This window comes from Danio rerio, chromosome 5 (genome assembly GCF_049306965.1).
Source record: "Danio rerio strain Tuebingen ecotype United States chromosome 5, GRCz12tu, whole genome shotgun sequence".
NCBI classification, from domain to species: Eukaryota; Metazoa; Chordata; class Actinopteri; order Cypriniformes; family Danionidae; genus Danio; species Danio rerio.
The window spans coordinates 20,549,338-20,563,184 of record NC_133180.1 but is presented as its reverse complement, the minus strand read 5'-3'; the positions used below and the strand labels follow the sequence as shown (position 1 = coordinate 20,563,184).

At 33.7% G+C, this 13,847-nt stretch overlaps 1 protein-coding gene across 4 annotated transcripts in view; it reads left to right on the top strand.

Annotated features, from left to right (window-relative positions):
- The window catches only part of trpv4 (transient receptor potential cation channel, subfamily V, member 4), a 51,110-nt gene that overhangs the window by 11,139 nt on the left and 26,124 nt on the right, over positions 1-13,847 (top strand). For 2 of the 4 annotated variants that reach the window (XM_068221210.2, XM_005165151.6), the window contains exons 3-5: positions 1,868-2,271; positions 6,108-6,283; positions 11,487-11,639. In XM_068221210.2, the coding sequence (XP_068077311.1) occupies positions 1,868-2,271; positions 6,108-6,283; positions 11,487-11,639 (733 nt within the window). 4 annotated transcript variants of the gene reach the window in all.

The window sequence follows — 13,847 nt, the reverse complement described above, 5'->3', positions numbered from 1 at the left end:
AGGCTAAAACCCACATCTCCTTACGCTTAGTATTTTTTCAATGTGTTAAAATCAACATTTAAAGGGATAGTTCATCTAAATAAATAAAGGTTTGTTTTTAATTCACTCATCCTCATGTCATCTAAGCTGTAAAGCATGCAACGCTTCTTCAGAAGAACATTTAAAGAGAATTTTAGGTGAAACAGTGGTTTTTGGTGATTTAAAAAAAAATCAAGACAAATGCATGATCTCAATCAGGAAGATTGATGTTTTACTGATTCCAAAATGTTTGATATTTGCATGTTTAAGCAGAGGGAGGCTTGTGTTTCAGACTGCCGTGTATATACCCAGGACTGTTTGCTAAGGTTGTTGTTTAAAGACCAACCAATATAATCGGTTTACTGATATTTTTTCTGATTATTAAAGCATCTTAACATTAATCGAAAATCAGTTTAGCAATATCAGTTTTCTGATACACACCAAACAGATTGAGAATTGTGCACAAGATTGTCGATGCAGGAAGCATCAGAGGGGCAAAGACACAACATGCTTGCTTTGCTGGATTTATTATGCTTTATTTAGCACAACAGCCGTTAATGTGCAAATGAAGATGCGTTACATAAATGCCTAATGTAGATTATGCAACTTGGCTTTAAGAAATAAAGATGATAAATAATAATAAAAAATAATAATAAAAAATGGTGTCATTTTTTTCTTCATAGAATGATTGTTTTCTTCATAAAAGATCAATGTATAGTCAGGAATCAAAGGAATTAATTTTGGTTTGCCTACATGTTTTTTTTTTTTTTTTTAATGTATTTTGTAAATCACCCAAAACTATTAAAATAAAAAAGTTGTCACCTGCATCATAGATGGCCTAAGAGTGAGTAAATAAATCATGTAGTTCAACTTTTTTGGCATGAACTAGAGTCTGTACTTCTTGGAAGCATTAATGTATTGTGTGATGTAATAAATAGTCATTTAAATGAACATGTTCCAAGTAAACTGATTGTCCTACAGCAGTGAAATCAACTTTGAGTAGTTTTGGTATGCTAATATTATGGTAACATTTTCCAGTTAGGTTGTATAAGTTAATGTTAGTTAATGTATTTACTAACATGAACAATAGGCTAAATAATTACAGCATTTATTCATGTTTGTTAATGTTAATTAATGGAAATGGAATGAAGTTGTTTGTTGTTAGTTCATGTTAACTCCCAGTGCATTAACTAATGTTAACAAGTATGAATTCAGATTTTAATCATGCATTAGTAAGTTTTGAAACACAAATAATAAATGCTTTACAGGATGTGTTTATTACTAATTCATGTTAGTAACTACATTAACTAACATTACCTAATGAAACCTTATTGGAAAGTGTGACCAATATTATGAGCCAAATTTAGACAAGCGAGCTTTTAATAAGTATCTGTTTAAATATGTAATATTACGAGAGATAAAGTAGTTGCCTAGCCACCATTTTGATTATTTTCCATTTAAATTATTAGCTTCCGGAGATTCTTATTACAGCACATTCACCTGTATTATGCTAAGTAATAATGTGGCTGGCTTAAGGCTGATAAAGAATATAAAATATGATATAAAAGATAAGATATGAAATGTATGACACTAAAACTGCCAGAAAATGGTGGCAAGTTATTTAAATCATTCATTCAAATGGTTTGTTTAAAAAGACTTCTTTGTAAAAGTAAAGTTTCCATGACTTTCTCAATGAATTCTTAGCAAAACAGATTCATTCAGCATTTTTCAGATACAAGTATTTAAATGATCAACTTCCAGAGATTCTGATTAGAGCACGTTCACCTGGACACATTCCAGAGTAATTGTTTTGTCTTGTGTTTAAAGTCTTTTTTTTTTGTCTTTCCAGCAGGGTTTTTCTGCTTCCACTCTACTGAAGCGCTATCGTCTGGCCATGACAGAGTCCTTGTCTGTCTCCTCACCACCAGACAATTCAGCTCAGGACTCTTCAGAGGCAGCAGATGGAGATCCCAACTTCCCCATGTCTTCAATGGCAGCGCTACTGGAAAATGATGATGTATCACAGCCAACTCATGAATTGCCTCGACCAGGACAACAGAACGACCAGAAGCAGAACATGCGGATTAGGTTCCCAGGACCCTTTAAAAAGGGGGTTCCTAACCCTATGGATCTTCTTGAGTCGGATTATACAGAGTATCCTAAACAAGCACCTATGGATTCCATGTTTGACTACGGCACATGCAGGCAGATCAACAACAATAAGAAAGGAAGACGGAAGAAGCTTCCACGAGGGTGAGACAGAGTCGATTCTGTGCTTATTAGTTCCTAGACTAGCAAAAATAAGTTGTTTGTAGGATTGTTTAGTCAACTAGCTATGATTGTTAAACTGACTTAAAAACACAAGTTGACATTAAAGGAAGTTGGTCAGGAAGCTTGCCCATGCGTGCTGTTCCGATTCAGGAGTTGAAAACAAACAGGCATTTTAATAGAAATAAAGACGGTACAGCATTACTAAACCAAAACTACAGATGTGCGATTCTGTTAGATAACACCTCATTTGGGAATTCAAGAACATGAAATTGCAGACAAACTAGCAAAATAACCTTTAAATCGTAATGAAAAAAAAAATAGAATTGGGTCAACCACTTGGTTTAAGAGTTGATACAACTCAAAAAAAGTTATGCAGCAAGTTGGCATTTAATTCTAAGTTGAGTCAACTTTTTATTTTTTAGTGTGTGTGTGTGTGTGTGTGTGTGTGTGTGTGTGTGTGTGTGTGTGTATATATATATATATATTGTATATATATTTTATACTGTATACTATATATATGTATTTATTTATTTATTTTTTATTTTATTTTATTTTTTATTATTCTATTTATTGATACTTTACATTTTTATAGCAATAATTTGCTAATTGCTAATTGTTAATGTGGCTGGTTTTAAGATATAGATTAAAATATATGACACTAAAATGGACAGAAAGTAGCAACAAGTTCATTGAACCATTCATTCAAATGATTTGTTCTAAAGGACTTATTTGGAAAAAGAAAGTTTCTATGACTCTCTCAATGAATTTTTGTCAACAACCGATTTGTTTAGGATTTATTTATTTATTTATTTTTTTGAATTTTTCTGAAATATTGTGATATTCTGGCTTTGTTCAGACATATTTTTGTTGGCAGTGCAGAAAAAACTGACAGTATTAATTTGTTTTGGGAAAACGACACTCTTGGCCCTCTTTCTTGTGTGATATTCCTTAACTATATTATAACAACTTTACATAACTATATCATGTATATAAAATAACATCCCATAGCCCTACATTTATTTAAAAATTAAATTTTAAAGCATTAAATGCTATATAAAAAGCATTTAATATATAATATAACATAATTTTATATAATACAACACAACACAATATAAAATTCAATATATGTACATATGTGCTAACTGTAAGTACTAATTAACTAACATTTTACATCAGATGCAAATTGACTACTTAAGTTGCTTTGCTTAGACGATCAAGTAAGCCACGACTTCCACTGCCAAATAAAAATCATCCATGTATAAACACTTACCTTCAGGAATCTTAAAACAGAGCGACATGTTGTTTATCGTCTGACCGTGTGACAGAGTGCAGACTGGAGTTTGAGTAACTCACTCATTACAATGCTCCACAATGATTAAAGCTGTTTTTATTAATGGTAAATATTTATGTATTTAACACCTTTCTTACATAAAATACTTTATTTTACTGTTCGTTTTGATCGATACTGAGGACATTCTGCAGTCTGTAGCCGTTTCAATGAATGTTTTAAAGTAATGTTTATGTTGAGGTCAGTTAGGCAGTCAGTTTTTCCTCAGTACAGAGACTTGTTTATGATTTTTTTTTTACTCTACTATGACTTGAGTGTTGTTCAGTACAGGTAGGGTGATTCCAGGCTGTAATTGCATTCAAGCTGCTACTCCCTAGCGTTTTATTAAATGTGTGTTCAAGATTCATATTTTTTTTGTTGTTTAAAGGTGCACCAAGTGATGTATCTTTGAAAAAAAGCAAGGAATGATCATTAATAGACCACATATCATACACAATGGTAATTCAAGGTGATTTACTTAGAAAGGAATTAAAATAATCCCATAAAAGACGGCTAGACATGATATTATACTGTGAGTACTTTGTCTCTCCAGGAAGAATTGAAAGTTTTTTAACATGTCTCAAAGTGAAAAATCATATATTATATTGTAATATAAAAATTGAAGTGTTTTTTGTATTTCCTCTCATTGATCTACAGCAGTGGTTCCCAAACTTTTTACTGTGTGCATTCCTTTCTAATATTTAACACGTGTCAAGCACCCCTTTTTATGATCAAACTCCACATTTTTAACTACAATAACGAAATCCACATATTTTTGTGTACATGATTAAAATAAAAATAATAAAACACGTAAATTAAATGGAGGAGCTTTTATGAAGTTGACAATTTTCACAGCGCCATTAGGTACAGACAAAATTCATCTGCCATGTTTTTCATCCCTAGAGCTTCTTGGTGGATGCTGCAATGTACCCAGTGCAACTTTTCGGATTTAAGCCACAGCTCTTTTGTGCCTCCTTGTTTCTTTAACTGCAGTTCCTCCCATTTTTCTTGAAAAATACTTGCAGGCATGTCTTGTGAGTGGCTGTGTCTTGTTTGTAAGTGCCGGATGATATATGAGGGCTTAAGACTGCTATTAGCTAAAACCTCACCACAGACTACACACTGCAGATATGGATTTTCTGCATCTCCAATCCATGTAAACCCGAAACCAATGTAACTGTCACTATATTTGCATTTCTTACTTGACGTTTTCTCACTCACTAGTATAGGCCTAATTCTCTTCATCAGTACATCTCTTCTGGATTTCTCTGTTCCCGTCTGTGCCTCTTTACCTCGTTCGTTATTCTTCGAGTCCTTATATTCAAGGACACTGCACATCTCCATAGAAGAGGCTGATGTAGATGGTTCATCCCAACTGCCACTTGACTTCTTTAAAGTGCCAGTTTTTAACCATTTTGATCAATATAGTGAGCAGGAAAAAAATTAAGAATGTACTATCACTTAGCGCCTAATGTGAAAGGGCGGGGCTATTGTAACGCAGACGTTAATTCGTGAGATGAGTGAGTGTGCATAGGTTGTAAATTACAATTTGTAATGTGATTATTTTATTGTTCACTCAGTGAATTTTTTTTTCTCTCTAAAATATGACATGTGAATTTTACCCAAGGTAAATTTAATTCAATTCAGCTTTATTTGTATAGGGCTTTACAATGTAGATTGTGTCAAAGCAGCTTCACATAAATGGTCATAGTAACTGGATCAGTTACTATTAAATGCATGAAAATAATAAAAGATAAAATTTTCCGACATTACAAACATTGTCTCGCGCACCCCTGGTGGTCAGACTGCGCACCCCAGTGTGGGAACGGCTGATCTACAGTAATTTATCATCGTTATTATGTAATATGTTTTTTATCTGTATTATTTTACAATGAAACTCCTTGTTGATGTGGCAAAAAGTAATCAAACAAACAAAACTATCAAAACAAATAATCACAAAAATAAAAAAGAGTCAAGAAAATAAATTGAACAGTAAAAGAATTACAAAAGTAAAAGCCGTGAATATTTTAATCAAATTAATAAAAATGGTCTCCAATTTATTGAATTAGTTAAATATTTAAAAATTGATACATAGAAACTTTTTCTTGTGTGATATTTCTTAACTATATCATGACAACTAAATATAACTATATCATATATAAAAACAATGACCCATAAAATTACATTTATTTTAAAATGAATAATTGTTTGGATAATTTTAGAGCATTAAATGCTATGTAAATTAAATGCTATGTAAAATGAAAAGTAAAAGATCACAGCTATAAAAGCAGAAAATATTTTAATCAAATTAAAAAAAGGTCTCCAGTTTATTGAATAAGTTAAATATTTAAAAATTGATACATAGAAAAACCTGAATGTGATGATTGAATTATGATTTAGGATGCAAATAAAGGATGGTGTAACATAGGACACTATATTTGCTTTTAACTGTAGTCTTAATGTTTGTTAAAGTGCATGTTTTCCGCTGCAGGAAGGCAGAGATCGGGATGTCATGTGATGAGGGATCCCCGGAGCCCCCTGTTCTCAAAGTCTTCAACCGCTGGATGTTGTTCGAAGCTGTATCTCGAGCAGATCCAAGAGCTCTGGACGGCCTTCTGCAGTATCTTCAGTCCCACGAAAAGAGGCTGACCGATGAAGAGTTCAAAGGTATATTTCCATGTACGTTTGTCTGGAAAGAAAACTGAATATAATGCTACGATGAAACCTAAAATTAAGCATTTTATGGGAATAAGAAACAATTTGTACAGAGTGTCCGCGGATCCTTAAAGAGTCTTAAATTGCATAGTATAAAAATAAGGTCGTTGTAACTACCCGCCGGTTAATAAAACACTCCACGCTTCCAAATACTGATGTCCATATGGATTTTCTTTATTGAACACCGTGAAAACTAAAAGATAAACAAATAAACAAACCAAATGTTTCACACAAACACAGATCAAAAGGACATCAAAATAAACAAATAATATATAAACAATCTTTAGTTTACCGTGTTGGCCTGATAACCAGCTGTAGAATACGCAGGAACATTAAACAGGTGCTTGCATTGAGATCTCACTATCCTGAGTGACCATACAAACTCTCGCAGGTTAAATCAATCAATGAGAATCATGTGACTTCTCACTCAGGCCAACCGGAAACAAAGAAATTATTAACAAACATATACCAATACACATTTAAATAATGAAATTCAAAAACCATAAACAAAATTACAAGCTGACCAATCAGCATCAGCTACAGTCGTAATTAGTCTTAAAATGTCTTAAAACTCCATTTTATAGGTCTACCTAATAAATTATAAAGCATCATTTATAGACAGTGGAAATTATGTTTTGTTAGTGTTGTTAATGCAGTTTGGGGAAAGTAAAATTGGTTTTATTATTTTAACACCTGACATTTGTCAGATCTGCTTTGTCTCGGCCACAACAGTAATGTTAGGGCTTCCACAGAGTGCTGCTGCATCCCAGTTATTATTAGTATTAGTATTATTAGTATTAGTAGTATTAGCAGTGCTTCCCACACATAGAGATTACTTGGACAGGTATATTAACTGGCTGCCCAAGTATATTTGGTGACACTTTTTTTTACTATTATTATCATCAAGTGTACTTTTTACAATTTTTTTGTATCGCAAAAAATAACAAACATTCGCAATCGATTAATCAGTGGAAAATCTTTACTCATCTTATACATTTTATACCCCTTTTGTGTGTGCGCGATAAGCGCAAACAATCCCACAGACAGTCCACATGCTCGATGCTCTGTATCGACCCACAGAGATGCACCTTTTTTGAGACGTAACAATGCGTCTGGTTGGGGTTTGTAAATCTTCTAAAATGTCTGGGATTTGACTTTTGCTTTCGCTTTCTAATGTCTCATTCAGACTAGTAGCGACTTTGTAGCTGCCTTTCCCTCTGGGTGGCGACCTGCTTTAAACGCAGGTATGTGTAGGTATATATATATATATATATATATATATATATATATATATATATATATATATATATATATATATATATATATATATATATATTAAGGGTGTCACAATCCTCCAAATCCTCGATTCGATTACATTTTCGATTCTAAAGTCACGATTCGATTAGATTTTCGATTATGAATAATTAATTTATTAATAACGAATTAACTATTTGTAGCCTACCGTTTAAACTACCTGACTGTATTTGTTTTACCCATAAACAAATCATACAGTAAATGAATAAAGGTAAGTTACACACATAATTACCACCTGTCAATCACTTTTTTCTGCGGGACTCGTGAATAGGCAGTGATCTGTGTCGTTATAATGGCGCCGGTAAAAAAGGTGCACAACCAACAGGAACCAGCCAACAGTATCTGATGTGTTGGCTAAAATGACTAAGTACTTGTGTGAAAGTAAAAGATGGAAGCAGTCTACTGACTCGCTGACTGCCTTGACCCGCTGTCTCGAGCGCATGACAATGTGTGTGCATCTGTGTCTGTGTGTGAATGGTTGTGTGTGGTCACGTGATGTGCGTTTTCAGCGGTAGTGAGGAAAGAGGGCTGCTCAGAAATGCTACACACCAGTGTGGATGTGGATCGTTGTCATTCTAAAATGCTACTTAAAAACAAAGACATATTAGTGTAAACAGGGCCTGAGTGTGTATCTGTCGCTCAAGAAAGTCGCTCTTCCTTTGCATAAAGTTGAAGGACTCTCAAAGCAACGGCTCTCTGTTGAAATGAACGGTCGCTTGTCGATTTGCTACTGCGAGTCGCTCGTAGTGTGAATGAGGCTTAAAGCTGTCATTAATTGTAGGTGTTTTTGCATTACCTGTTTATTTAAGTCTACTTTTTTTCTTTTTTGACTTTAATGTAAATGACTCAGAAAAACTTTACAATATATTCGGAGAGGACGAAATGCCATCTAAACTGGCTGCAAAATATATGTATACCATTAGAAGTGGTTAATCAGATGTAAGCAGAGATATTGTCTGTTTTTATTTCCTTTTTCTGTCATTTATTTCTCATTTGCTGTATACTTTATTAATTTAATCATGTTAATCTATTACACATGTATGAAATGCTATTGTATGCTGTACAAAATGTCATGTTAATAAAATAACCTGAACTTCAATTTGAGAGAGAAAAAAAGAGAAGCTTTTATCAGTGGGTTAACATGGCTCCACATGGAAATAGTGGATAGTTTACTTTAACCCATTGAAAAGAAAAAGTGTATAACAGTGTCATAATAAATAAAAAATATTGTTAAAAATCACATTATTTTTTGTCACATCTAGGTAACCATTTATGTGCCATGGGTAAAAGGTGTGTTTTAATCTGACTACCACTGCAAGTGTAAGCACTGTGGGAAGCACTAATTAGTAACAGTAGCAGTATTAGTAGTGATAGTAGTAATAATAATAATAATAATAATCATAATCATAATCATAATAACAATAGTTATTAGTCATTTCAAAGACTTTTGAGGTTTTTCACTCTAAAAAAGGACAAAGCCCTCATGACTGGTATATGCGAAATCAGAATTGTGTCTGTAATGACCTGATGCTATCGTAATTGTTTTCCCTAATGGTCCATGCCTTAGGCTTTTGTTATTTTGCTATTGTTATTTGTTCTAATTTGTTCAGTAAAGGAAGTTCTATTATATCAGCTTAATGCGACTTAGTGAGGTGGAGTCCAGTTTCTACTTCCTGGCTTAAAAGGTCAAGCAAACTTTTAGCACAGAGCAGTGAGAAATCACAGCAAACCGTCACAAATGAAAAGATTTTCTTTGAAGGCATCAAAAAGATAACTCTTGCTAAATATAAACACAGAGAAATGTCTCTCTTGAGGAAAGGAAATCAGTTTTTAGAAACTGGAGGAAAATGTGATGCACTGATAAACTGGAATAACTTTCATATTTTAGAGTAGTGAGCAAAACCTTAATATTAATCTTAAACTTTGGTGTTTAAATAGTCCCTCTGTTTCTTTTCAAAGTGATCAGCCCTAAAACCTGTCCAAATAATCTCATAGATATGCAATGGATGGCAAATTTAACAAGGCTAACCCATTTAAGAGCATTGGCACTGGTGGCGCTGAGATCTACAGACTGTGGCACCTGATTTGGTAGAGCTGCACATTTAATAGTTTTATTATTATACTACATATCTCTTAAAATTGCACCTTTGGCAGTTGTTTGAGATGAGAGGAGTGTGTTGACGTCCAGATGTGATTTTATTTTCACCAAGAATAATAGTAATATAAGTACAATCCATAAAAGTTGTAACAATTTTATCCTATATATTTATAGATCACCTCAAGTATAACAACCTGACTGCCACTTTAAAAAGTTGCCTACATTTGTTCTATGAGATTTCTTGTGAAAAATGAAAGACTTTTAGTACATATTACAATGGATAACTAATATGATTTATTAACATAAATACTGGGGTGGCACGGTGGGTTAGTGGTTAGAACTGTTGCCTTATAGCAAGAAGTTCGTTGGTTTGAGTCCCGGCTGGGCCAGTTGGCATTTCTGTGTGGAGTTTGCATGTTCTCCCCATGGTCGCGTCAGTTTCCTCCGGGTGCTCAGGTTTCCCCCACAGTCTAAAGACACATGCTATAGTCAATTAAGTAAAGTAAATTGGCCATAGTGTGTGTGAATGTGAGTGTATATAGGTGTTTCCCAGTACTCTGTTAAAACTGGAAGGGCATCTACTGTGTAAAATATATGCTGTAGTAGGTGGTTGTTTATTCCGCTGTGATAACCCCTGATAAATAAGGGACTAAGTCAAAGGAAAATGATTGAGTAAATGAACAAACATACTTTACTGTAATATTCTACATTTGTGCCAATGGTTTCATTGTGTTAATGAAGGGTTAGGGCTAGTAAAGCTATGGAAATAGTTGGTGATTTGTGGATGGAAAAGTTCTGTGTATAGTCCCTATACAGCTGTTTTCTGCTTCAGTGTTGTAAAAAATTCCAATAGAGTTTAATTAAGAGATTTCATTAAGAGCGTTGCAGCAAACCTATTATCTGTCACCCTTATCTAAGTGGCTTTTTTTAAGCGTTTCATTGTAGTTTGTGGCAACATACAGCGACGGGCACCACAGTTGCTATAATTACGTAAACAAATCGTAACAAACCACGAATGCTGGCCTTAAAACAGCCCTGCAGTACACATCATCTGTGCCGTTTTTTTTTTTTTTGTCGAGACATTCCCTCATCGAGTCGAGTTGTTCTTGCAACCCAACTTTTACTAAGGGTACCCTTAACCTTTAAACTGTGAGATTTTTTGGTTAAGGATTTTTATGAAGTAACCTGCACTCTCCTGCACCATCGATTGTAAATGATGTCACTTGCAGAGGAAGCATGGGTGCCTGAGAGTGCAAGCCTGAGAGTGCAAATCTGCAGCCAGACCCTTATGTGAATGACTGATCCAGCAAAAGGAATTTACTCTAGAATGCAACAGATTGTCATTGCTCAGTTTGGCAATCTATTTGGCATCTGCACAACGTATAATAAAATTTGTAGGAATAATAATAAAAAAAAAAAGTTGCAAAATGCAAACATTCATGCAGTCTGGATTCCAGGAGCCATAATTTTAAACAGACTTTGGGCAAACCCAATTTACTTGAAGGAATTGTTCACTCAAAAATGTAATTTTACTCATTATTTGCTCACCCTCAAGTGGTTATGAGTTTCTTTTTTCTGTTGAACACCAAAGAAGATATTTTAAAGAAAGCTGAAAACCTGCAACCATTCACTTCCATAGTAGAAAAAAATACAATCGAAGTCAATGGTTTGTAATGGTTTCATCTCTTTTATAAACATCATCATCTAATTGATAACAGATTTTCTTTTCTCTCCTTCATCTAGAACTTTCTACAGGGAAAACCTGCCTACCAAAAGCACTTCTCAACCTGCACAATGGTCAAAACGACACCATCCCAATATTGGTGGACATTGCTGAACAGACAGGAAACCTCAGAGAGTTCATCAACACACCCTTTAGAGATGTCTATTATAGGGGTGAGTCCTCTATTTAGTCATACCAAAAAAAAAATTCAGCCGTTATAGGACCAGTTTTCAATCACCGTTTGTCTTTAAAGTTTCCAAAATCGGAAGTGTGCCATGAGCTAACATTTACTCTGAGCAGCTTCCAGTAGCACCCTGAGCAGGTTCATGAAATATGAGCAGAAGGGTGGAGTTAAATGTGCCTTTCTGACTGAGCTCAATGTTAGAGAAGTCACCCCAGAGCTAACGTTGTGTTTCCTGCCGTCTCCACCCATTTCAGCACAAAGAGTCCTCACAAACATTGCTGAATTTAACGCTGTTTCTCTGTGGAACTCTGGTTCATGTTTGGAGTGGTTAAATATGCCAGCGTCACACCCGATGCTGTTCATAACTTTCTCTTTCTTCTAATACATCCTGTGGTCTGGTAGCTGAAACGTAGTGAGTAGTGATGGTCCTGTGATTAACAAATCAGCTGTTTTTCAGTTAAAGTGGCAAAAAAGAAAAACTATTTAAAAACAATTCATTATAGAGTGTTAAAACATTTGTGCCAAAATATTTCCATAAACCTTTGGTCAAATGTTTGCGGTCAGTACGATCATTTTATTAATCAGGGACAGATTAAATTGATAAAAAGTGACATAGATATAAATACTTTTAAATTGTTAAAGGACAATTTAATCTATTTTTACTCACCCTCAAGTAGGCCTGTCACACTAAGTGAAGTTTCACAAACTCATTTCCAGAGGAACACATGATATCATTGATGGCGGCTGGTCTCCCATCAAATCAATAGTAAACCAATTGGATTAATCCAAACTCACTATAAGAGCCTGTCTATAATTACTCCCTTATCTTCATTTTTCAAAGAATCTCCCATCCACCCCATCTCCCCACTTTCCTCCTTTACCAGAGGGAGCTCTTGAGAACTACCCTATCTCAAACTCTCTCACATGCTTATCGACCAGGTGGGAGCTCTGGCCTCAATTTTCTCAGAGATCAGTGCTATTTAACGGGACAGCATGCCAAACCTGCTTTTAGTATCAAGGAATAATAAGTGTGAACTCTTGAATCTATATATAAATTTATCACACAACACATGGACATTTTTGGTGATGCAATATGCTGTATATCGCCCATACTGTACATAAAAAACAATTCTAGCAACATTTTAGCTGATTGTGTACTCTCTTTCTATCTCTATTGTCGCGGCCAGTGTCAGTATGATTAAAATAACACTTTAGTATTTACTATAAATGACTTTAGTTTATTTTCATGTGGGTGCCTGATAACTGAAAATAGATCTGGAAACAGATATCGCAGCCTGTTACTTTTTAATCTTGCACTTTTTTGTTAACACTTATTATTATTTGTTTAGGATATACATTCTAATTCCAATGCCTAATTATTCAGTTTTTATAATAATTATAATTAAAATAAATATTCTTATAAATTGAATATTGTGTGTTCTTTGGAAGCGTATACTTGCATTTTGATACTATTATATTGTCATTCTGTCATTAAATGGTCCTAAAATGACAGTGATATCATATATTTTGGTGCAATATATCGTACAACAAAAATAGATATTGTAAACAGGCCTGCCTTCAAAAACCTTCAACCTATTATGTGTTTACTTTTCTGTTGAACACAAACAAATATAAAAAAAGTCAAATAATGAAAACCATTATCTTTCATTATGGCAAAAATCAATGAAAATCAATGCCCACAGGTTTTCAAAATTTTTCAAAATTTCCTTTTTGAAGAAACAAGTTGGTAAGAAGTGAAGGGGAGTAAATGATTACAGAATTTTCATTTTTGGGTGAACTATCCCTTTCAAAAAAAAAAAAAAAAGAAAAAGAAAAAGAAAAAGAAAAAACAACAACTGAAAAATGTAGCTACATTGGTTTCAACATGGATAATAATTTTAAATATTTCTTGAGCCCCAAATCAGAAAATTAAAATGATAAATAGTGCTGAAAATTATAGCTTTACCATCACAAGAATTAATTACACTTTAAAACAGAAAACAGTTTTTTTTTTAATGTTTTAAATCAAACAAATGCTGTCTCATCAAAAGTAACCTTTCTTAGACATTTTTAAAAGATCTTCCTGACCCCAAATTTTTGAATGGCAGCCTATTATATATGTCCCTTGAACACAAAACCAGTCAGTGTTCATTTTTAAAAAATTAAGATTTATGTATCATATGAAAGCTGAATAAAT